The sequence below is a fragment of the Centrocercus urophasianus genome, unplaced genomic scaffold, assembly GCF_019232065.1.
Source record: "Centrocercus urophasianus isolate 14NV4802_14NV808 unplaced genomic scaffold, USGS_Curo_1.0 seq_18, whole genome shotgun sequence".
In the NCBI taxonomy this organism is placed as follows: Eukaryota; Metazoa; Chordata; class Aves; order Galliformes; family Phasianidae; genus Centrocercus; species Centrocercus urophasianus.
In genome coordinates this window covers 10,813,259-10,839,896 of record NW_024884733.1, presented here as the reverse complement: position 1 = coordinate 10,839,896, position 26,638 = coordinate 10,813,259, and the positions used below count along the sequence as shown (strand labels likewise).

The following is a 26,638-nucleotide window of genomic DNA, read 5'->3' as shown; positions in this document are numbered from 1 at the left end:
TCTTATTGCTTATGGTTGAAGGCTAAGAAATAGAAAGTTTTCTTTTCAGTGTAAGACATGAGGCATCTGAATGTGAGGACAAAAAAGTTCAATTAAATGGAAGGGATGGCACAGTGGCAGGGACAAGGGAATGTTGAAAAGGTTTTTAGAATTCACTCCCTTTTTAATTTCCAATTTACTCACCATGTTTCCCTTTGGGCCTGAAGGTCCATCAATACCTGCAATGCCCTGCAACGAACAACAGAAACACAAGCAGCTTTCAATGGACTTTCATTTTTTCTTCTAGAAATGACAAATACAAAACAGTTCATACGTACAGGTTGTCCAGGGGGACCAGGTGTACCTCTGGGACCCAGTAGTCCCCGTGGACCCTGAAAGACAAGAAATTCTTATTAACACCTGCCTGACTATTTTTGAACAAGAAGCAGGACTGGGTGAGGAATGTCAGAAGGAGCAGAATGATAAGTAAATGCCTTCATGGGAGCTAGGGGAGAAGGAAAAAAATGGAAGGAGGAAAAGAAGGAAAGAAAATCACCAATAATACATTCTCCTGAAGCCTATCATAGGTTTGAACAGAAAATCAGAAAAGGACAAACTTTGATACAGTCAGTTGTGCTGTCATTTCAGACAAAGGTACAGAAAGCTGGTACAGTATATACACTGAGGTTTCATCACTGTTTTGGTGTGAAGATCTGACATGAACAGTAGTATACATTTGTACTCCTATTTTTAGTAAAAACAATGGTCTATCATAATTTCTACTACTATTTACAGTAACAAACAGTGCTTTTATTTTTAGTAAAGATCAAATAAATTATTAACAATTACTAATCATTTTATTCGAATTAATGCAAGGTATTCTGATAGACACAGTGAGGCTTGTTTTTCTTTCCCCTAAACAAAAAAATCCATAAAGACCAAGGGCTATTCTAGATCAAGTGAGCAAGATTTGCTCTGCAGCATAAACTTTTGGCTATACCCTATGGAAATGAAAAATAATTTTCATGATTTGTGTCATCACTCATATCATTCATATCACACTTGCTAAAGTAGGCAGGACAGCGTCTCCAGTTTCCTCATGTACGATAAAGATACAAGTCACTAATATTCTGACTGTAGTATTTTCTTGTCATTTAGCAAGTAGACAGCAGTATATCATAGGTTTAGGGTAAAAAATCCCCTTTCTGAGGCTTGATTTCTTGCCTGCAATGCAGAACTCTGCTCTGCAGTGACAACACCTGCAGAATTCTAACTGACAACAGTGGAACTTCTGTATTGGAAACAAGCATAAAAATATACACTGAAGAACAGTAGTAGGAAAAAAAAAGGCTTATTTTTGAATAAATAAATGTTTGGAAAATATTTTCAAAACAACAGGGGTTTGGATATGTTCTCATGTCTGCAGTGACATATTTTAAACTAGCTCAAACGGATAAGAAATAGGCTGTGTGACTATTGGAGTGGTGAATACTTATCTAGATATGCATCTGATTTAATTCTGATTTTGTGAGTGATGTTTCAGCTCCAAGAAAACAGATCATTTGCTTACTTTTCAGGTAATATCAGTATTCTCTAAATATACATATATGTGCACAAATTTTTATATCTGGAACCCAAAACAATTCAATAGAAAGAAATCACATTACAATAGAAAGAAACAAATTACATTTGTTTGTAAAACAGTGTACTGGTCAGAAACAAAGAAAGCATTGCTTACAGCTTCACCTGGGAGACCTCTTGGTCCAACTTCCCCATCTTCTCCCTGTTTTTGTACAAAGGAAATACAAATTTTAGAAAAGAAAAAAGAGCAGATATTATGACTGTATTTCCATTACATGGATTCACTCCCAGTTTTACTGTGAATCTGAAGTAAATAGCAGCTTACTCTTGATCCATCTTCACCAGGTAAGCCAGGAGGTCCCTGTGGGCCACGGTCTCCCTGTAGAACAAGAAAAGTTATTAAAATAACATCTGTGTCTGAAAACAACAAAGAATGGGAAAGGAAATGAAAATAAATAAATTAGCTGCAGTGTGATGTATCAAAATGTGTTAACATAATGATATTAATCTGTTACAGTACTCAGTAAAGTCTTTCATTACTTTATTACAAAAACAAATGACCATTACTGAAACAATGAAATATCTGTTCGTAAAATTTTGTTCTCTAACATTGCCCCAGAACATACAGAAGTTGCTGCTCCAAAAGTCAGTCTTAATTATATGTACACACATTTTCTTCATCTCCTCCCTTACACAATGTATTTCTGCTAGGAAAATAAGGAAGCTGTGCATGCATCAGGAGTTAACACACCAGTTGTAAGGCCCTGGAATCTACGCAGTGAAGTTCACTGACTGCCTTTCAGAGCCACCCACCCTGGCACCAGTCATTCAGAGCAGTAGGACTGATTTGTCAGAGGTTTTGGAATGCAGCCAGACTTCCACACTTCCCCTGAGGCTGGGGCTTTTCAAGTCTCAGTATGCAAAGCTCAGTATATTCTGGACTACACACTTTTAGGATTTATTTTTCTTTCTCTTCTAAAGAGAACTAGTGTGCAGCATAGCTCTAACACCACTGACCAACCTCTTTCTAGGCAGCAGGTTTTTAGACTGTGACTTCCTTATGGCATTGGACAACAACCAAGTATTCATCCTGTTTTCCTTAATTCAATCATTGCCTCCAAGGAGCATGACCACTGCAGAGGATTATTGCAGAGATATATGGAATCACTCTTCAGTGGCTCCATTTCATGCTTTCAAAATTTAACTTTCCTAGGGGATTTTAGGTAGCTTGGTCTCTTCTCCCAGAGTGTTCTTGTATTAAAAGTATTAGGATTTTATTCAATTTCTTTTCTCTAAAAGTTGGAGTCGTTACTGGAAAGAATGAAATTCTATGAACTGCACTTTCAGAGATAGAAGATTAATAACTACGGCAGTTTTGACATTTTGATAAGTTTTGAAACTATTCTACATGATTTTCTGGTACAGTATGTGGTTTTCTGCATGCTAAAAGATGCTACTGAAAGATGACTCACGAGATGCATAATGTGTTTTAACTTCTAATTAATATCTAGGTAAAAACTGACTTAAACCTTCAGATGTTTAAAGAGCTTAGCCTCTGGAGAGCTACCTTTCTTGTCTTGCAATAGCATGGCACTCAAAAAGAGATTAGAAGCTTGCATTCAGTGTCCTGTATTGTCATACGTCAGAACACAACTACCCTATCAGCACTCTCAGTTGTTCAGTACTCTGATTCTTTTCTTCCAGTGTTCTGCCAAAGCCAGAATTTCTTTTTCCTCAGACCTTTACTTCTAGTAGATAGTCTCTTGCTTATTTTTATGCTGAAACGCAAACACAATAGAAAAAAAAGCATTTCTCTTGTCATATTTTTCTGTTTATTTTAAGCCAAAGAGAACTGAATATTTATATTACGTGCTGTCAAGTAGTTATGAATCCAAAGAGGTCTCGCTATCTGGTCTGGCTTTGAACTGAGCTGATTTCAGAGGGAATATAGTTAGTAATTTTAAAGAAGACTGCCAAACAAACATGAGAATGCAGTGATTTTTAAATAGTGAGATGAAAAAAATGACAAAAAGAAACATTTGTTTTCATTAACACGTCATAAATTTCAATACAAAGTTATTCAATTTCAGTTCTCATTTATTTAGGAAATATGGGACAAATAAAATATTTGGAAAAAAAAATTCTTTATGATACAGAATGTCCTATGGACTGACGATTCTACCATTAAAGGTTGGAAAGCAGACAAGACACGTACCCTGGCTCTGAACCAATTTCTGCTTAGCCTTCAGAGTCGTAACAAGAACTTAATGTCTAGCCCCCTCTGCTGGTCACATGCTGATGAAGCCAAATTTCAATTCTGTGAAGTGCTGATTACCTTACATATTAATAAGAAGGAGTGACAGAAAAGGATCAAGATATTTGCATGACAATAAAAATTCTTTTTCTATTGCTGAAAGAACTCAAGAGAGTATCCTTAGATGTTGTTACAAAGCACAAAGTCACAGACCAGTAGTCAACACTGGTGACATTTTCCAAGAAGGGCAGCAACCATACTAATGCCTTGAAGGGTGAGAGCTAGAATCATTCCTTGGTCATCAGCACACATGGTAATATTTAGTTCTGAAATTCCTACCCACTGTTTTTTTATGCATTTACCAGGCTTTACACTCAGTAGAACATGTTATTACTATCTGTCTTAGGGGTATAATTTAAAGCAGAAAGCCTCGGCTGTGAAAGATGCAACCTCATCCTCTCAATTGGTATGAGAACAGGAGCTAGTATATTAGTTGTTTTAAGGATTATTTCAAATTTTCCCAAATTATCTGATATGACTTTGATCTGTCATGAATCTGAAGTTGTTGGAATGAGCCACACTAAAAAGTTCAGTTTGCAGTTTCAAATGCAGTTTTTGAGCAAGATTCTTGCAGGTTAAAAATTTTCATACTCCTGATACAGAAATGTAATGCTAATTTACTGTGCTACTGTTTCCCTTAACAATCAATTTAAATCTTGCAGACAAATTTCATCATCAAAAACAACAACAAAAAAATCTACCCAAAAGCCTAGAGCAAAGCCTGAAGATATGATCTGAATTCTAAAAATATATTTAAACCAATAATATGTGTGAACTGTAGTCTGGTTGATTGATAGTACTAAAATATTTTGAGGAACACATTACCTGACAAGACAGATATTATTCTGTAGTGTGAAATGCTGACATTCTGTTTCAGCTTTCCTCACAGTTGTTCGTGCTATTCTTAATGAATAGCACATTATTTCTGTGATTGTATCGTTGTATAAATATGCATGTTTTTCTTACCCTGTTACCTTTGTCACCAGGGAGGCCAGGAAGACCATCGAATCCTCTGTCACCCTTGTAGAGAAGAAATCACAGTTTCTGTAAATTACTGCTTACAGTCTATATTACTCTGAGTAAATTGCATCTTCTTTCTGTGTTAATTTTGAGTAATGTTACATTTTCTTATTGAATGAAATATATGGAAGGGGGGAGTACAACAATAAAACTCTCAAAGTTTTCTCTATGTATTACAGCTAGAAAATATGCCACACCAGCTTCTTTACTGCACTGTAGGTATGGTGTTTATAAAAAGAAGTCTAAACTGAATTGAAAAGCTCAATTCTAGCTGCCCTTTGTAGTTACAAGATTGATTTCATTACTGCTGATACTCTGTAAATAAAAACTAAGAGGGACATAATCATGCCCAAAGAATTTAGTTATTTCAAGGTCAGGCTACTAACCATTACCATTAATTAGCATATTTCAAATACATGATTCATTCTCAGCTTTTGCATTTGACCCAGCTATCTGAAACCTCAGTATTTTCACATGAGAGGAGAATTTTGGTTTGGCCTGGCTGGAAACTGTGGTGCTTGCTTAAAATCCATCCAGACCATTCCAAGGTCTCATTATTTACCTTTGCACCAGGTTCTCCTGGCATTCCTCTGGCACCATCAGCTCCAGGCCGTCCCTGCAGAAATGCAAAAGGGAAAACAGTTGAAAATGCAGTGAAAATAGTAATATTTAAACATCTAAATAGCATCTATTTACCCAGAGCAGGATTGATATGTATGCCACCTACCCGTTTGCCAGCTTTTCCACTTGGACCAGGGGCACCTTGAACACCACGAGGACCCTGAGTTTAAAGAGTACAGCAAAAACCTAGTTAAATATCTCAACTCAGGAACAGGGTTGGCTTTTTATACTGAGAGGCGACTTTTTTTTTTTCCCCGGGAGATGATAGATTATACTTTTTAAATGCTGATTTATATTAATAGAACACAATCATCCAATCTGGCTTAACTCTGTTTTAACACTAGTTTTCATGACACTACACATGGCACAATTGGCCCCTTTACTTAAAAGCTTGTTATATTCTTTTGATGACTTTGAAGATCCCAAGCCTGTAATTTGAAAATTCTTGTTCCTGTCATACCGAAATTATTTTAGGCACATAATAATTATTTGATGAAAACTGAAGAGTGCTTATTTCAGATTTCTAATTCATATGCAAGCAGGAGTTGTGCTCGTAAATAGATCACATGCTGTCTTAGCTTTATAGAGCAGAGCTTTAACTAGAGGAGAATCAAATTACTTCAGACTGAAAAACCTGATTGCACTGTTCAGACATGTAACTATCACTGTAGGTTGAGTGGGTGTATGTTTCTGTAAAAGTATTCTTATCACCCATCCAAATGTGTCTTCCTTGCATAGAAATAACAGTGATTAAGGACTAGCATCCAAAAATATTGAGTAGGAAGAGAAACAATGCTAACAATGTAAGTATGCAAACTAGAAGACTGGCCAGTTGTTCACAATTGTTCAATTACTTTCTTTTTCTTCTGCAAATATCCATGTTCAGTTATAAGACAGGTACTTAATAATGTAGCTGAGCCATGATACCACTTGGAATATGGCAAAATTATTGTTCCAGAGACACATACCATGATATCTTTATGAATCCCATATTACTTTAAGGTATAAACTAAAATATTTCCGTATTCTTTTACATCACCACAGGAGCTGATATAATAGTAAAATGAGAGTAAAAGTATGCGCTGATTCCTAAAGACCCCTTCTTGCTATGTCATTGAGTTCTTGAAAATATTCCTGTTTATTTAGTAAATAGAACCTCTCAGCTTATGAGACCCGATGAGATTACAGCCCAAGACTATATACATGCAGATTGACATTTAATTACTGAACAGAGATAAAAGTGACATTCCAGAAGTTATAACTGTTCTTTCTTTTGTAAAGGCAGATGGGCTTTCAAATTCAAAATGAAAAATCAAGCTAACACATTTTATTAAGTCTGTATTGTAAAAGCTATTTTTCCTCAACTGCATGTGGAAAGCACATCATTAACCATTTTCTTTGAAGAGATATAAATGAATTTTTTGTGAGAGTAAACAAGTTCAAACATAACAAGCAATATTATTGTACCTGAGGACCTGGTTCACCACTTTCTCCCTTAGCACCTGCTGCTCCAGGTCCTCCCTTGATGAAAAAAAGCAAAATATTATTTGAATACAGAACTTTAAGTTGCTAAGTTATTTTTCTATTCCTATATATTGACATGGAGAAAAAAAACAATCTCCTGTTTATTATGTAGTGTGAATTCACCCTTTGAATCTGAAGGTATTACCCAGTGCACATTGTATAGACCTTGAGACTACTGGTCAAAAATCTTTCTCCTACTAAAGAAAAATTCCTGCAAATTTGAATGAAATCAGAAGTGATACTTTGTGCTATAATAATACTTGAAAGCTAAATATGAGCACAGATTGCATTCAAACAAAAGTTCACCAGCCTCAAGGAAGCCAACAGAAATTAAATCCACCTCTTCTCACCTTTATCCGTTTCTGTGTTTCACAGAAGAAAACATAGAGTTCAATTCAAAGATCACTAACTGATGCAATCTTACCATAACCTACAGTGATATTTTAATCAAAATATTTCTGCATCTGCCATGAAAAAGTGCACTTTTATTTTTGCTGTGATCAAATGATACAGATCTTCAGTTTTACCTGTGAAAAGACCTAAAATAAATCTTCACCTAGGCTATGTGGAATCTGAGGCAAAATTAGTAGTCTTCACAGTTTTCTCTCTCAGTCTCTGGACATGCTGACATAGAATACAGTCTCAGGGAAGGTACATATTTAAGTACGATGGGTAAAAGTTTTTTTTTGCATTTCTGACCTCTGTAGCGGTTCATAACCAAATTAAGGTATTCAACACAAAAAGAATCTTTCAGACCTTGGAAGACTGATCCTCCTCCCATGTTTACCATGGTGACCATTCAAAGTAAGAAGTTGTCTCAAGGCTTAGCTTAATGCTGGATCTAGCATCGCGGAATGGAAAAAGTCCCACCAACATTCCAAGTACTGAATCAAATTCTAAGCAAATAGAAAATCATATCTCTGGTAATGGCAGCGGAAAGAACAGTAGTGATAGATGGCAACTGTTGTAAACTCTGCTTTTAATTAACATCAGTAAGCCGAAATTTATTTTGCATTCTACGCTAATCAATTATGTGAACTCCATACTCAGTTGAAGCCAGACTGGGGCTACAAGAAACCTGTGTTTAAGATTTTTAATGAATTATGTGCTTGTCTGTGTCTCACTGGCTACTAAATTAGCACAGTACAGTTCATATTAAGATGAAGAGATCCTATTATTTCATTAATTTAAATAATCTGAACACACAAACACATCAAGAATCTGCAGGTGCTTCTGCAACTGTAGGCCAGATGAAAGAGTTGGATTTCTAGAGCCTCCTGGTGGCTTAGTAGAAAAACATCTATTAATGTTGCTTAGTTAAATTTTGTATACAAAAATACATGATGACTTTGAAAATGTACCTGGTATAAAATATAACTAAAGGCATATAACCCGCTGTCAATAAAACATTTTATTTACAAACTAATTCCTTGCTTATAGCAGTTCTATAACTATTCTGTCTATACAGACTTAATGTTATCCTGCAGGTCTCCTAATCTAAATCACTGCTGGAAATAGTGTATTAGTTATTTAAATAAACTCAACCTGTCTGACTTTGCCACATATCTAATTGTGATCAATCAGACGACTGTGGCAAATTTCTGCAATTGTTTGAAACATTCCATTTTGGATGAATTACTCTAGAAAATAATTACTCTTGCATTCATCTGCTTAAAAACATAACCAAAGCCTACTAATTTTAGTTTCTGGGGACTGAGTGAGATTTTGATAAGATATTTAGCTATGATTTGTCTGTAACCAGTATATTTCATCTAGACAGACAGAGCTAGGTTAATGAGATTTGGAGCACAGAATAAACTGAAACAGGAATTTTGGCTCCATTTGAAGTTGAGGTAAAGCACTGCTGAACCAACCCAGAACACAATTTAGAGAAGTTTTAGTTCTACATAGCTTTCAAAAGTCATTGAAGGGAATGTTGAGCTGTTAGGATCAGGTAAGAACAAGATTGAAAGTATTCTGTATTATCCTTAAAACATTCCTTCAGCAGCCTCCCACAATAAACAATAGAAGTAAAAATTACAGCAGACATAGATCAAATTAATGGAGGTCAAATATTTTTCAACCCAGCTGTGCCACCAAAATAGACAAATTAAGTTTCCAAATAAAAAGACTCTTTCAAAAATGGATGCTATACAATCTTTAAAAGAGAATTTCACTCCATGTCAGAGAATAAATACAGTCACCTGGGAGAACTCAGAAAAGAGATTTTTTCTAAAATGCTTATGATTTTGGCTACAGCATTTATTTTACTTCATACTACAGATACTCTATAATAGCTTTTAAAATATCTTAAATGCTAAATAACACCATTTAGTAGACTACTGTATCTGAAATATCCATCTTCTAAGAGAGGAAATTGCAATTGGCAGATAAACCAGGTGATTTTGGCTTGCTCAACTTCCTATCTGTTTTTGCACTTTCATTGGACATTGATTGCCCTTTTGAAGTCTCTATAGGCATTACAGTAGCCAGTCTGTTTGTAACCAAAAAGCTGTTTTACATATCCTTAGAAAAACTGTTGTTTGTGTTCTGTGTATAGACTTAAAACATACAAGCTTTCAAAATATCCCACAGGGACATTTCCCAGATCATTCAGTATTAGCAGTACAGGCCAAATTCAGGTCTTAAGTAAAAAAAATGCAACAATTATTTTAGTAATCAATGTTATTTTTGATTGCCTACATAATGTATCTTAAGAATTTCCAGATTCAGCTTAAATAGTCACAGCCATTCTGCACAGTCTTACTTTAGTATATTCTTCTGTAGTGTTTCATATTTGCTACCAGAAACTTTGTAAATATTGTCACAGAGATTACTGACTATAGAGGCAAATGTAGTTATCTATGTAAGACTGCTTTGTAGCCTAAGTCCACCAGTGTTCAAACATTCCAAAATCTACATTAAAAACTCATTTAGTGTTCAGGCTGCATTGTAATCTTCAAATAACAATAAAAACTGTGACCTTAATTATAGCAATTTCTTTTCAAATAAAATAAGAATATGTACAGAGGTGCAGGCAGTGTCAGAGTGAGATCAGTGAACTTTTATTGGAGTGCTCTTAGATTCATGTCTCTGTTTTGCTTACATACCACAGGACCTGGTCTTCCAGTGAGTCCCATGGGACCAGGTGGACCTCTCATTGCAATCTGAGAAAACAAACAGAACAAGGCATCAGGTGCCAAGAAAAAGCTGCCAGCCCAGCATACAGATTTTGTTTTAAGACAATGTAAATACATCAGCAAATAGACCCCATCATTCACTCAGTAGTGAGTGTATTCTGTCATAACGATGTCTACTGTCATGAAATGATGCTTACAGCTGTTTACTTCACACTCTGAATGTCATAAAATGGAAATTCATTTGGAATTATACTCTTGTGGCAGTTCTATTTGCAGGCTCCTTGTGCTCACCCTTGCTTGCTGAAGAATAGCTTGTGCTTGAGCTTCCTGAGCTGAGATTGTTGGGCCCTTCTCACCATCTCCACCAAAGCGGAACTACAGGTATCAAAAAAAGAAATGGAATTCAGAGTTTATAAAATGAAAACCACACTTATTATTCACTGCAACCATGTAAACCACTCTGAAGACACTGAGTCTCAATATTTAGTTCACTTCATTAACTTCAGTAGATTGCTGAACTGGGGAGTTGAGCCACTGGATCCAGTATATGTATTAAGAGTAAGATTTTAGATCTGAAGAACAAATCTAATTGCTTAAGTGAAAATATATTCTTTAATGTATTTCTTAAAAATTAAAACGTATAAAAGTTAATTAACTTTTAGTGCGTTTTTAGATATATACATAAAAATTAAATTTAACTTAAGGCAGAATTCAATGTGAAAAAGACATTTGGTATCTAAGAGGAAACAGTTTTTTGTAATTTCTGACAATTTCAAAATAAGCTAACGAATACTCTGCACTCATGATCTGTTATTGTTCATGAAACTGCTGGTAGAAGCTTTGCAGTTTTGGAGGGACACTGAGCTGCAACAAGTAGCATGGTTTTCCAAAGGTATGACATGAGCACAGTGGATGTCAGGGCAGTGAATCTTCCACTGTTCACAGCAGTCTGTTTGTATGGTTTACCTATGCCCAGAGTTGGCATGGCAACTGAAGTTTTTCTTCTGCAATCATAATAAGATCAGAATGAAAGACTTTCTTTGGAAAAGTTATGGAAAACTTACTTGCTTTAAGCCCTTGCAAATAAGTACCTGACTCTTCTCAAATGAGAAAGGAAGAGAACTATCGAGCTTGCTGCCATTTGAAAGGAAGCCAGATGGCTCTGTAGGCATCTGCATAATGCAGAATCAACACTACTTTCAAAATATTGTTCCAAGCAATTAGTTATCTTGCATCCATTGAAAGAGTGAACCTATTTTTACGAATTCAAGCCCCACACATGATAACGAAGAGCCTCACAAAGGCCTCTCTACATGCCCTTTAGGACTCAGAATGTATCTCTGAGAAAAGTTAGTGTAGCTACTGCCAGATTTACTCCTTTACACTTTGGGTCTCAAGCTGGTCGGCAGGTCATCTGTAATAAAAGGATAGCAGCTCTCAGTGGAGCTTGTAAGTGGCTGAGGGAGAATAAGCAATTAGGAATGAGAATTATGACTATAAAAGTGATGACAGCAACACTGTCTAGAGTAATAAAACTCCCAAGAAATGCTCATTAACTTGGAAATCTGCTAAAAATAAAAGTGACAGTTTATACTTCAAAACATCTATCCTCATTTTGTGTGATTAACTATTTAAACAGCACCTGATTTTTAGAAAAAACTATATCACCTCGTTGCAGCTGGAACTAGACCTGGAGGATACCACTTTCTCCACTGAATGTTTAGAAAATCAGTAGAATAGTAGTGTATTTCAAATAGTTAGCAAAGATCAACCTGAGCCACAGACTCAGAAACAATATGATGTCCTGAAAATAAGATGGTAAATGAAAATGGTAAAGAAGTCTGGATGTTGGTTAAACTACTAGGACAGAATTCAGAACAACTGAAGCCAATTAAGAAATTCTTCCTGAGAAACCTCTCTTTGAACTTGGAAAACTACTTGAGCTCAGAGTGATTAATGTCTTAAACAAAGGCTTGTGATATTTTATAAATTGACTGATAGGTATAGTATTAGTCCACACTTACTACTTTTAATGGAACAAAGTGGTGAATCAACCTCTTCTGGCACAGCAATTACATTTGGAAGAATGATTTGGGAATAATACACAAGTGGCATTTTTTCACCAACTAATTGTTGGGCACTAAATATTTGCGTTATACAGCCAGCTGTGATAACAAAACACTAGCGCAAGCATGAGACAAAAAACACTACCTTTCTTTGATAATCTTTCCTTGATTGTTTCTTAAATAAAAAATAAAATTTAAATCATCCTTTCCTCATTGATACTGATGGAGTCTTGCCTCTTGGAACAGAACTGATGTAACTACAGCTCTGACCTTTTTTACAAAGATAATCTCACAGAAAATATTGCCCTTTCCTTTACAATTGCTTTATTATTACTCTGGTATGTTATTAGTCATCAAATCTTTCAACTATACACACTCTGGAATAATAACTTCCATGCACAATGCATCTCATACTAAAAAGCTGCAAGACACTTTTGAGGGCTCTGAGCTTGTCCCTCCACCTGCTAAAACAGATGGTGTTTTGCTTAAATTCCAGTGGGAGAAGAGCTGGCTATGTGCATCTATTTCTATTCAAAGGATGCTCTGACTTTTCAAAGAGGACAGTGAAGTCCAATTTTAGGCAAAGAATGTTTAAAACTCTCCAAGTGAAGGAGATTTGAAAGCACACATCTGCCTTTGTGGAACAGCAAATTCCTTGTTTGGGAAATATGTATCAGATAACAGCTACTGTTGAAAAAGTAAGGACCATTTTAGCATATGCAATACAGTCATGTAGGTTCTAATCAGGCAGCCATGCAGCAGCTAATGCCTATTCTCTGAAAAGAAAAGCAAACAAATAAACAAAGACCTCCAAATGATTAAACCATATGAGAAACTGTATCATCTCATTCCAAAGACAAAATCAGATGAAAAAGTAAGTACCTTTACATTTATTGAAACACTATCTTTTTGGAGTCTCTCTACCCTAGAACCACAACGCAACTTACCGGTAGCATTAACATGGTACCTGGGGGACCTGCTAAACCATCAGCACCAGGGAGACCAGGACGACCAGGTGGACCCTGGGAGAATACAAGGATGACAGAAAAAGGGATGAGAGTGAAAGGACAGTTATTTATGGAAAACGTTTGAATCACTTAAGCTTGTATTCATAATGAGGCACTCTGGGAATGTTATTGTGGTAGCTAAAGAAGCAGGCTTGGGGAAAACATTCAGCAATAGGGAAGAAAGATATTCTCTCTAATTATCACACAAATTGTTTGAAAATGATGTGAGGAGAACCTAGATTTCATAAGTTAGGCTGACTTGAGGTGTTCCAGTGTTTATTTTATCTGATACATAGAAAACTAACACTGCTGATTTTCTTTAAAAAATTTTGAGTATGTTTAATTTTGAATGGCTATATAAGTCCTACAGTTATGACTTGGAATGCATTTTCATGAGTTCCTTCTTCTGTGCCCATTTAAAAAGAGCTACATTTTTTGTATAATCTACAGTTGAAAAAATATACCAGTGTGTACACAATTCATATGGTTGCCAACAGGCAGTGCTATGCTGATTAACACCTCTGTTGTGACAACTGATTATCGAATTGCATCTTTTGTCCCAGCAGTTTGCAGGCTGCAGTTTTACTAAATGAAGCTGTCAAGGACATGAAGGACCTGTGTTATGAGTGCTCATTTGCATACTGCATGTTTGAGAAAAAAAGTATACATTCACAAGAATGACTCTGCAGGGTTGCAATGACAGATCAACAAACATCAAACTGACTTAAGTGATTCTTTTTCGCACTCATGAGTTGAAGAAAACAATGGGAAAGATGATACTAAAAAATGTGGTCTTTTTTCCTCTCAGGGAATTAAGATCAATAATCTGTTATTTTTAGCTCTTTCTCCAAAAAAGTCAGGAACATCATAGAACAAATCCCTATTAATGGCATACTGTAGGTAGGCTGTAAATAGAAAATTATTGCCAATTAAAAAGTATTGAATAACATGATGTTGTCATAATTAGAAAGAAGCATTATATATCTGGGCATTTCAGAGTTAATGTTAAAAAACTGTTAAATGCATCCACAAGGCACTCAAAGAACCTTCACTCTGACCTGTAGCAACTTTATGCCATATGATTATGAGTCTTTGTGTTACCAAGTGAATTTAGGGTTCTTGTTTCACTTTTTTCTCCCATGGCAGCATTTATGTGAGTGAAATTAATTTATGCAGTGAATACAGGTGAGACTTGTGCATAAGTGGCCTTCTACAGAAGGGTATGTTCATTCATTTCACAATTATCTTATACCCAATATTAGGATTAGGATGACAGAATAATTTATTACAACAGCTGAAGAACCACAGACATTTTTTACTTAAACTGTGTTCCTTTCCTGGAGAGGCAATGTTACTTTTCTAGCTTTTTAGCCTAAGATGAAAACTAGTCAGAATAGTTATAGAAAGAGCTACAGCCTTTATTCGTGTACACTGATTGTTTTATAAGAAAATAACCATATGTGCCTACACATATATTGAAGTCAGGCACATTACTTCACTGGGATTGAATCTGAGAGCAGAATCTAGTTGCAAACATCTGCATTGTTCCAGTGGGTTTGGTAACTAATTCCTACAATTATCTCTTTGTATAATGCATCTTTTTTAATACAAGAAATGAAGTCTACTCCACAGCAGGAACTTGATGTGTTTATTCAAGAATTTTCTTATAAGCAACGTAGTGAGCAGTTAGGTTAAAACCTGAGTATTATATGGATTTATTCCATTTTAATGTGTTAAAATTCCAATTTTATCAGTTTAGATTCCAAAATAAATCAGATTCCAAAATACAGTTGATCTACTAATCTACTAATCAAAATACAGTTAATGTGAAATAAGAGTGTATGCTGGTTTATTATCAAGGTGAAATGTTGTTGCTATTATCTATTTATTGAGGCAAATGCATCTTCTTAGCATTTTTCACTCACAAATTCTGTATAATAATGATCTTGTTTTTCTCTGCTTCTCTATATTTTATGGCTGAGTTCATATTGATTTTTTCGAGATGCAAACAAGATATTTTAACCTACTGCTTTTTTCTATTTTAAAATTATTTACATTAAAATGTACACAGACATACAGGCAAACTGGAACTTTATTCTTTTCCACTTTCATATAGAAGATATTTCTACCATTAATTAAATATTTATCCAGTTTTTCAGTTGATGCACTCAGCTGAGTTAATCAGTTCCCTTGAATTTTCTTAAGCTGTTTTTCAGATCAGGATCTAACACACTTGCTCTTGTATAATTAATGCAAGACATACCACGAATACCAGGATAATCTGTATGTTGACTTACCCTTTCACCAGGGTCACCTGGAGGACCAACAGGGCCTTGTAAACCTGGGGGACCTGTAAGACCCTATGGAAAATGAATGACAAATTATTATGTTGAATGATGACTCGCAGAATGCTTTTGAATTTTTTTTTTTGAAAGTTACGTTGAATACATATTTTGAGAAAATTGCATATATTAGTGCATAACTTTTTTTTTTTTTCTTATGAAGATTTCTAGTTAATACTTGGAAGTATTTGATTTTCACATGCACTCAGCTTGCAGCATGCTCTCACTGAAAATGCTGGACATGACCCTTATTTACGTCCTTCTTAAAATACTAACTTCAATACATCCCCTGTGAACTGTGATAAGATTAATTTTGTTTTAACTCAGGAATATCGAAACACAATGGCAATAAAAAGAAATCGTAATTAATCTACATACAGCAGGTCCTCTTGGTCCTGGCGGTCCTTCAATGAGCATACCCTGTTGTGGAGAGGAAAAAAGATACTAACTGGTCACATCTTGGACAAAGACATAACAATTTTTCTAGCTGAATTATTAAAACTAATATTTCTTAGTTTTATGACAAACTTTTCTTAGGATATTCTGTCCGCATAGTATAATACTATAGAATTTTGTTGAAAAAGTTTGTGGGATGTCTTTTTTGTCCTACAAGTTTTTAACTAAAAAAAAAATAATAAACAAAAGGAATGCACTTTAAATTCAGCTGCTGTAAGATGTTTTAAACCTATTTTGATTTCTTTTTTAGGAATTACGTTGAGATCTTCATAGGTCATTTACTAGAATTAGAATCTGAATTGTTCTTTTACTTAAAAATTAGAAAGACTTTTAGGCTACAGGGATCTTGTAGTGCTAGTTTCACAATAACATTTTATTTTTAATATATTGTTATTGTCATTGTGAATAACTCCAGTTATTTTTAGACTCAGGCTCCTATAGCACCTCATAATAAGTTTTCAGAGCGTAGATGCCAGTCTGATTTCCAGGTCACACTAAGATCCAGGAACAGATGACCTCCACCTATACCTGGCTTTCCACAGGAAGGAAGACTGGGCAAGAGAGCAGGAAGCTAGCTGTAGTGAACTCCAAAAATGTTGGATAGCGGCAATGGGTACCTCTCCAGTATTATGGAATTGAACTATCTCTTGCAAACTCTAAAAACCTATGCATTTTATGAGATAATGCATAGTGAGCTTCTTCACGGATTATGACTGACAAGTCAGCCTTAGCATACAGCTTATTCATTACTGTATTCCTCTATCTCTGGTGAATGGCAACTGAAACAAATGCTAATCCTATGATAGCAATATAGAATCAAAAGGAGTTCTTTGATCATGGAATCCAGAGTCTGAGGTTTATGTAATGATGACACATAATAGTATTTTATCATGCTTCAACTTTAGATATTTCTTCCCCTTAATATTCTGTTCTTCATTTGCTATGAAAGAGAAAACAGACCAAACTTTAAATTCTATTTGAGTCACATAGATATTTGAAAGCAGTCCTTGAAAATTCTAAAAGAATGAACCACACCAGCACTGAACTCCTGGCACATATTAAAAAATAGAACATTTTCATACAATCTTTTTAAAATCCAGGTATATTTTATTTTATAACCATCGCCCAGTAGTATAACATCCTGCTACAAAAGCCAAATTACCACACTACTTAAAGATGAGAAGAAATATGTAGGCTTGTGCTCCTTTACTGTAATTATGACCAAGTTATGACCTTTGAAACAAGTATTTAATTATACCTTCAGCAGTTTGATTGCACAAGCATGGGTTAAACATCCAAGCATTTATTTAGGCTCTTAGGTGGACTTCCCAGCCCATGCTGAAACCTGTACTTACAGTGTTACCTGAGCTGGAGGTTGGAAGATATCGCTGCACGTTTGTCCAAGCAGCAGTTACGCTAATTGCCCTGAAGAGCAGATCTATGCTCTGTTTTTTCCTAGACAAGAAGATTCTCCTTGTTTTAAGTGGTATGTGGTTAGTCTCTTGTGAAACAGAAGGAGAAGGCTGAACAGGCTACTGTCTTTTGCCACCTTTACACAGTCCACACTGCAGGTGATTGTTTCAGAGATCATGGATAAGGTTACTGTCATTGTATCATGAATGACGTAGTTTGAAAACGATTTATCAACAGTGTGCAAGCTATATAGTGCTAAAGAAAAACTCACCCACGTCTGTACTTACAGGTTCAATCACAGCTGGTTCTCCCTTTTGTCCTTTTTCTCCATAAGCCCCATGTTGAGTCACCTGACCAGTAAAAACAGCCCCCAGAATGAATATAAGTAGAAGGCCTAAGGACCTGGCACAATAAAGAACTGCAACAACTGGTAACTGAAAGCTAAAGCTGGAACTGTACTGTGCTATGAAAAATATATCACAGGTACACACATCAATCAAAAATGTTTAATGCAAAAATTGCACAAACATTTTAAAATCACTGGATATCATCAATTTGTAGAAATAAAATTAGTGTTCCAATGGGATTCAATAGTTTGCATACCATGGTTAGCATTAGGACTTTGGAATTTAAGATTTCTGTGTGCATGTCACAGAGTTGTTTCTTTCCATATTTGAATGAACGTATTCTCGGCAATTAGCAACTATTTTCACGGTCTTCTGAGGTAAGCAATTAGAGATTCCCTGTCCCTATATGGACAGTACTCTTCAAGTATTTCATTCCATTCTTTAGTCATCTAATGAATGAAAGTTAGTCTGAATCTGTGATTACATGGCTTAAGTGGGAGAAAAATTAAATGGCACTGCAAACATTAAATAGTGTTTAATGTATAGCCAATTATGGCGCTAACAAAACGAACTAGCATAACTGCAGAATTATTTTATGGTCAGCTCTGTGTAAAGTTTTAGGTTCAAGACTGAGAACAGCATGACCTAAAACAACAGGTCTATAACACATGCTAATGGCAGAATTCAAACAGTGAAGGAAGAAATATTTTTATTCAATCTATGAAATTCATGTTTTTCTTCAGAGCTACCTCTCTCGATTGGCAATATATCAACTGCAAACTAGAAATTAAATCCCATGCTTGTCAAATGAGAATTTTTTGCTTTCTGTAAAATGGTTCCATGTTTACACTAAAGAAGCTGGGGATTTGAACATATCAAATGACTCTGAAGACAATGCTACAGTATTTTAATATGAGTTATTCTGGAAAGGAAAACCAGAGGTATATATTCATTGCTTGTGCATTTCATACTGATTTATGAAATTACAAATTTCACTGTACAATAGTTCTGTACACTGTACAATATAACTCAAGTACTAAATGATCAGATAATTATGCTTGATTATATTCACACACTGTAAAACAAGGACACTGAGCACATATTGTAATTGCCCCTTTCTTGTAAGTTTCCAGGTACTCAGTACTTTTCACTTTGCCTTTTTGAACAAAGTTAAAACTTAATTTGCTTTAAATACATCCATATGTCAAAAGAAAATTATATGATACTCTAATTCAGCAGGTGAAAGCATTAATAAAGCTGGCACAGGCTAGAGGCCAGTTTCCAATTCAAGCTTCCTGAATCCTTTAGTTTTGGAGCAAGGCATTTTAAGGTGAAATTTATACCAGGGAATAGAGTCTACACAGCCATTTGCTTAATGCAAATGGTGCCTTATGGGCTCTTTCCTTTGCAGATAATCTGACCTTTTCTGTGTCATTCTAACACAGTGTTCCCATCTGTACTAGAAGGAGAAAAGTAAGCTTGTATCTCATTGCAAGATAAAGATCATTAAAAAAATACAATGACCTCAACTGAGTTTAGAAAGGAGTGATAAATGAAATACAGAAGCATGGATTTCAAGATTGGCAGAGAAAAGCAATCTCACAGCATTTGCTTTTATTTCTTGAATTCTTTGTAAACTGAAATTTCAAGTTTGTGAGGACAAAATAAATACTGAGCTAAGAAAATTCTTCAAGTTGGAACTAAGTCCTGCTTCTCGCCTCAGTCACGTTAGTTTTCTATGCAGATTCTACAGTCTGGTAAACTGGTAAATGAGGATCCTGGCACAACCAAGGGAAAATTAAAGCCTTCCTTTAAACCTATGTTTAAGTCAGAGGGAAACACAGAACTCTAAAACATAGAGCTCTAAAAAACTCTAAAAAAAAGAGCATGATTCACAGGACCCACCATGTCATCCTATCTTCCTTTAGACATACTGAGCTATTAAATCACTCCTACAAGGTCATAAAAATGTCACTGTTGACTAATTTTCATATTGAACTTATTTTCATAAATGAGTTCAGAACTCTAGCTTTTGACTCATTTCTTTTTATCCTTGGAAAGTAGAGGCCATATTATACTAAGGACTTGCGCACAATTCAACTTGTTAATGTAATCATGTAACAATGCTGATATTTTTTAGTTCTTGCACCTGTTTTAAAACTTACATTCTTTCCAGCTTTAGCTCTAGTTTAGAAAGATTTAAAAATCCGTGTTCATTTTTATCATTTATTCTTGACATTCCAAATCTCTTCTCTCTTCTATTTCCCTCCCAACTTCAATCCCTCCCTTACTCCCTTCCTCAGAAGTGACAAAAAAACCTGCATATAATAAAAAAACCAAACAACCTCAGGGTTACTAAAACAAGTGGACAAGTTTGATCCACAGACTATAAAAAGTGTGAATACACCTTATCTGTACAATGAGGTCTGTATTGGGCTTTTTAGAGTTATGAGAAAATGTAACTATAAAAGCATTGCTAAGTTAAATTAATCTGCATTATGCCTTCAAACAACTTACGCTTGTTTCTGTGATATCAGTCTCTGCAGGAACACCTGGACCAAACTCCTCATTAGTAGAATCAGTCGGTTTCTCTTCATATTCTTTATATTCATAAAAATCATATTCGCCTAAATCTCCATCTACCAGAAGATCAGATTCACTGAGGTCTACTCCTCTGCTTCCATATTCAGTTTCCTCAGTTTTTTTATCATAATCCTCTCCAGTTATGTATTCTTCAGCAAATACTTCTTCAACAGGGTTTTGCTATTCATACCAGTAGCAAAGATTTGGGAATAGGAGGAATATGTGAGTTAATGTTAGTAAAGCAATATAGGCATATGCTCAACCACAATGATGACTTGCCAAAAAGAAGAAGGAACAGTAGAACTACAGCACATTGTCTTTTAATTAGAGTCTGAAGGAATGGAACTCCAGTCTTTCAGAGTAATTAAAAGATCTTTGTATACATAGTACAAAGAAATAATGCTTTCATACTTTATTTTCTTCTAATTTCCAAAACCTCTGAATTCAATATACCCAGTACGTTATGTGTAATGCTTGCTTAATGTTTCATTACTGCCAAATATAGCTAAGTTTCTCTGCTTGGTTTCACACATAGGTATTCATGAATTTACACATACACACTAGTAAACAGCAAATAAATTCAGAGCTAACACATGTATTGTAACAATCAGTGAAAAAATTCAGGCTTGTGTACAATAACAGTGTGTAGACAGTGCAAGCATCACTTTTGCTAAGCCCAGCCACCTTCACTATCTTGCATCTACAAATCTCACTTCCAAGCTAAATGTTTCTCTTTTCATGATTTGCAGTTAATTTATCATTCCAAATCTAGAGATGTGTCTGTCATGTCATTTTAAACATATTTTTCGCTGAGTCAAGTCCCACCTGCAAAACTCAGATTAATTTTAACATTTCTCAAAGTTCAACATTGCTTGTAGCTTCCAACTTCGATTATGCAAAGTGTCAAACCAAGCAATCAACTTATAGGCATGCATATAAGGATGCTATATCTGAGATGTACAAAACTATTTGTGGAAAAAGAATTGCTTTATTCTGTTACAAAAATCTCTTGAAAGGATAGTTTTGAAATGAATCAAAGTTAAGATATTGCTAATATGAGATGGTTATTCCAGAGATGAACTACCATGATCTTAAAAATATATATTAAGAAGTTAATTAACATCCAGAGTCATTAAAATATAGTGCAATTAAAATAAAGGCCAGATTCTAATTTGACAGTTGTCTAATTCCATTAGCTACAGGACTATGAGTTTTCCCATATAGTACAGTAAACGCTAGAGCTCTGAGCCAATTCTTAGTCAGATTACGCTCTTAAGCAGAACTGTTCTCATTAAGGACATAATTTTGTGCTTTGGATCTATCTCATTACAATTGTACTATTGTACAATTAGCCTGTTCTTGCCCAAGAAGCAGAATAAATCTATATTCCTCTATCTATAAACGTATAGAGGTAAACATGAGACTTAATACAAGAACATTTTATACTAGAATAAGTAAAATATCTCTTAATTCATGTTCACCAAGATACATAAGAGGAAACCAGGAAAACAAATAGGGATTCTCTCTCTCTTTCATTTTGCTCTTTAAATCAAAGAAAGTGTTGAACAAAAACTATCCACAACATAAAGACAAAATACCATGGGATTTCACCAGTTTTGTACATCTTATAAGCAACATATTTTCATTTGCAAACAATATGTAAAAGAAAAATGACACTTTCTCTAATCAGTCATCTTTTTTCTAAAGCTAGCGTTAATTAATATGCAGACATATTAATCAACACTGCCTTTTAGGTGTAGTAATGTTAAAAAAATAATGTTTAGGCTTGTTGTGGATTTCTGAAAACAGAGTTTATACTAAGTTGAAATAATCATTTTATCTTTTTGATCGTTCAAAACACAAAGTTTCATTTGAATAGAATCTCAGTGAGAAATAATTAAGTTTTGTTGGCTGAAGAACTATTAAAAGAAGGCTTTGTTTTCTGACTCAACCTCAATACATAGCAATGCTTGCATTCGTTCTTTTCTTTAGTTAGGCTTGCTTTATGCTGCATCTTAAGAGCGACACAAAAAATTAGAAAGTGCACTTCCAATTACAGCAGGAGTACTGTGTCTGCTATTTAACCTAATTTATACTAGACATAGCTCCATTCATATCCACACTGAATGCAACAACCCAACCCTGCATTCCCACAGAATGAATCAATGAATGATTTTCAAAATCACAAACTTCGCATGAGTTCAGCAAATCTTGGAACCAAGGGGAGCTTTGCCCACGAAAATATTAGGTTCTGATATTGGCTGAGAAACCGTAAAATCTTATTAATCACTATTACAGATACATATATCTTCACAAACTGATATTCTTCCTTTAACAGTGTGTTGTTTTGCTTTATTGACACCTGACAGGTAAGTACATTTGCCTATAATTTTCTCAAGCGTTCTCATTACCTCATTGGCTTCAGTAGTTCTGGAGGGAGCTTCTGTCTGGGGCCTGTAGTCATTTTCAGCTATGCTATATTCTTGAAATTCATCGACAATGTTTGCCTAGTATTAAAGAAAAAGTACATTATCAAAAAAATCCTGTAGGAAAAATCAAGAGATATCACTTTTATTCAGGTTATGTTATAAGCCAGATATTCATCTGGTGGGGTTAGGTCTATTTTTTTCTCATTATCAGAGATCTTCCAGTCTTGGCCTGGGAAAGATCTTGATTTTTTCTTTGCTACCTTTACCCCTAGTTTGTCTTTTGTTGCTGCTTGATAACTTTTCTTCTTCTTGGATGCATATTTTTCAGATTTTTTTGTTGTGGCCTTTTGGGATTTGTCCTTTGAGCTAGTGGCCACTGTCCTCTTCTTCTTTTTGACCATGGCTTTCTTTTTCTGCAAATGTTATGAAAGATGGAATGGGAAAACATAAATAAAATGAAAAGAATGAATGAATGAAAGTGTATATGAATGTGAGATGAATGTTGTCAGTTGTGGGCCCTTCCATAGCTAAGGAAAAGTAAGTGTTAAAGCTGAAGAGAAAAGAAATGAATAAAAGAAAAACATTAAGTTTACATACAGATGACACAAATTGACAAACCACATGGTAGGGGACAGCTGGACACCACACAACAAACAGATCAGATTCTGTTACCTCTGTTTGTGCTATTGTCTCTTCAAACAGTGGGGGTCCCTCTGTTACAGACTCAGTTTCTTTATAATCTGCATCCCCATACTCATAGTCATATTCGATAAAATCTTCTGGTGTGTACTACATAGCAAATGAAAAATATGAGGCATTCCCATGTTAGTGGAAGCAAATTATATTTGCAATACTGGAGAGCATCTTAGCCTTTTTCTAGGACTAAAACTTAAGGTGATTAAGTTAGCATGAACAATTAAATATAATTGGGGGGAAAAACATAGTTCCTTATTCTTCTCAAAGCACAATGCAAAAATAGTAAAAGTAATAATAATAATAAAAAGAAGTAGCAGTGTCAGGAAAAAAATAATCTTTTATTGGACTGAATAGAAATACTCAGCTATAATTTGGATTACTGGGAGCAACAACTGATGTTTGCAAAATAATATATTTATTTAATATTTTAAGTACAAATAATGCCTCTTTTATCCATACTCTTTTATATATGTTTTCAGGCAACCAGGAGAGCTGAAGAGATGCCAATATCTGATGTGAATAGCATAAGTAATTTCAGATTCAGGGAAGAGCCTACAACTCACAAATAACCATGGCTATCCTCGTGTTTGGAGAGATTTAGTTCCCAAGACCAGGACTGCTCCACGATACACACTATCTGAGCAATTAAGTTACTGATATAATTTCATTTAAGATTCTCAGTTGCTATAAATTACTCCATAGCTCTGTATCTATAATAAAAGTATCAGGCAGAGATTTGGCCCACAAAAATTTTACAAGTGAAAATGTGCTTACAATTAGGTTATGTAATTTTATGACACTAGCTAGGAAGTCAGCAACTTCTGAACTACAATCTCAGCTCTGCCCTGAAGGTCTAGATTAGGCATAACAAGTGCTACTCATCACAGCTGAGAAGGTATTTTTACTTACTACCTCCATCATGCTTGAAGATACAGGGACTGACTGGTCCTGTAAATTAAAGCTATCTCATGTCTGCTACTAATTGTTTTCACATCTCCAGGCAGCCAAAAGGAGGTGGAATTGGGGCCAGAATCCCACCAATTTGATCCTTTTCCATGTTTAGAATATTAGAAACATTCTGATGTGCATAATGGGAACTAATGACTTGTGAAATCTCTTATTTCCCACTATAACCCAGCATCATTGCCTGAAGAATGAAGACAATATCTATTTGTTTCTTCAGATTGCTGAGAGGATTGCACATCTAAATGACTCCGAGAATTCATGGAAGTAATAAATAACATCAGCATAAGAAAGAGACATTTAAGAAAAAAATTATAAATGGGGTTTAAAAAAATGACCATATTTTAAAATATATTTGACTATGTGACCTAATGTCCGGCTTAACTGTTTACCTTAACTGTTTACAGAGGCTTTTGATACAATTCCTGCACTTCCGTTGAATACATTTTACTGAACATAAAACACGGAAAAGTTTATTACTCAGGACGTATGGGAACAACACTGAAAGACCTTGAACACTTATAAGTCATAGAATCATAGAATCACCAAGGTTGGAAAAGACCTCCAAGATCTTCCAGTCCAACCGTCCATGTATCACCAATATTTCCAACTAAACCATGTCCCTCAGTACAACATCTAAGCAATTCTTAACACCTCCAGAGATGGTGACTCTATCATCTCTCTGGGCAGCCTGTTCCAGTGCCTGACCACCCTCTTGGAGAAGTATTTCCTAATGTCCAACCTGAATCTTCCCTGGCACAACTTGAGTCCATTCTGTCTAGTTCTATTGCTAGTTACATGGGGAAGAAGCCATCTCCCATCTCACCACAAACTTCCTTCAGGTAACTGTAGAGAGCAATAAGGTCAAACTTGAGCCTTCTCTTCAGACTAAATAATCCCAGTTTAACCAGCAGTTAAATCTTAAAACTTAAGTAATATGTGATTGTTCTCTCTCTATTCAGTAAATTAAGATTCCATCCTAAGAGCAGTAATGTCAATGAAACATTTTGACTTATGTATGGCATTATCCAAAGGCGTCATGGGCAGTGATTATACATTTTTACAGGTGTATAAATGTATAAAAACATGTTTTCTGACTTGTGAAATTTTGGAAATGCATCTGAATACAACTTGTTTCGAATGAGCTATGCCACTGACATCCAGAAAACAAAACAAGGTGAAAAGTTTCTAGACCATAACCAACAACATAAAGGAAGTATAGAAAATACATAAAAGGTAGGCTAAGTGTCTGTGATGAATTGCGCTATCTATGCAGGTAATAAAATTGCAAGACTAAATGCTGATGTTGACTGGAAAGAAAAAAAAAAGCCTGATATTTATGCTGTGATCTGCCAGCAGTATAGTTTGGAAAGCCAGATACTTATGAATGAGAACTAGAAAACTTTCATACATATCCATGACAACATGAAAAGATCTGTTTCATCAGGTAAGATAACAAAAAAATATATATATATTCTACTTTGCAGGACTGTACTTTACTCACTTCTATTAATGAAAATTCAACTTTGGTTGAATTTTGATTGCTATTATATGCAGATATACAGGCAAAATGAACAGAAATAGATGATAAATGAGGAATGCCAGTTTCCAGGCTGGAATCTGAGTACTGCCAAGGAAGTGAAGGTTTCCACAGACATTTCTTTCTCTTTCTCTCTCTTTTTTTTTTTAAAGGCACAGTATTGGAGGGACATTATGGAGAGATATGGGAAACTCTCAGAAATCTGTAGTCGTTGTTCTGTTAATTAATGTAGGAGAAAGCATTTGGAATTTCAAAACTACTTAATGAATTGGAAAAGTACCCTCTGCAACTTTCTAAATTTTAGCCAAGTTTAGCAAAAAAGTCAAAGCAGGCAATGAAAGCAAGTATGACAAAGATGAATTTTGTCATGGAAGACAGTATAGCTTTGTTGCTATGTATCAAAGGATGGTCTTATTGGCCAGTAATGCAGGCAGAGAATGAAGAAATTGGAAGAGGATTTAAAGAGACATTCAGGTTGTAGAAGATTCTGATGATCTTCCTATGAGTACAGGCATAGTCAAGTAAAAGTATTGTTTGATTGATTGCTTTAATTCTACTCAAGTTGAGCTCTGTCTATGCTAGCTTACCAGTCCCTTTATACTGCTGCATATGGGGAT

The 26,638-nt window shown here is 35.1% G+C and overlaps 1 protein-coding gene across 3 annotated transcripts in view; it reads right to left on the bottom strand.

Moving 5' to 3' along the window:
- Positions 1-26,638, bottom strand: part of COL11A1 (collagen type XI alpha 1 chain) — a 131,537-nt gene that overhangs the window by 66,002 nt on the left and 38,897 nt on the right. For 2 of the 3 annotated variants that reach the window (XM_042820216.1, XM_042820218.1), the window contains exons 6-22: positions 23,495-23,611; positions 22,805-22,900; positions 20,328-20,573; positions 17,751-17,813; positions 15,973-16,014; positions 15,550-15,612; positions 13,193-13,267; positions 10,471-10,554; positions 10,150-10,206; positions 6,983-7,036; positions 5,622-5,675; positions 5,457-5,510; positions 4,841-4,894; positions 1,886-1,939; positions 1,718-1,762; positions 318-371; positions 184-228 (exon numbers count right to left, since the gene is read on the bottom strand). In XM_042820216.1, coding sequence (XP_042676150.1) covers positions 184-228; positions 318-371; positions 1,718-1,762; positions 1,886-1,939; positions 4,841-4,894; positions 5,457-5,510; positions 5,622-5,675; positions 6,983-7,036; positions 10,150-10,206; positions 10,471-10,554; positions 13,193-13,267; positions 15,550-15,612; positions 15,973-16,014; positions 17,751-17,813; positions 20,328-20,573; positions 22,805-22,900; positions 23,495-23,611 — 1,257 coding nt within the window. The remainder of the gene's footprint in view (positions 1-183; positions 229-317; positions 372-1,717; positions 1,763-1,885; positions 1,940-4,840; positions 4,895-5,456; positions 5,511-5,621; positions 5,676-6,982; positions 7,037-10,149; positions 10,207-10,470; positions 10,555-13,192; positions 13,268-15,549; positions 15,613-15,972; positions 16,015-17,750; positions 17,814-20,327; positions 20,574-22,804; positions 22,901-23,494; positions 23,612-26,638) is intronic. The other variant, XM_042820217.1, reaches the window with a different exon arrangement.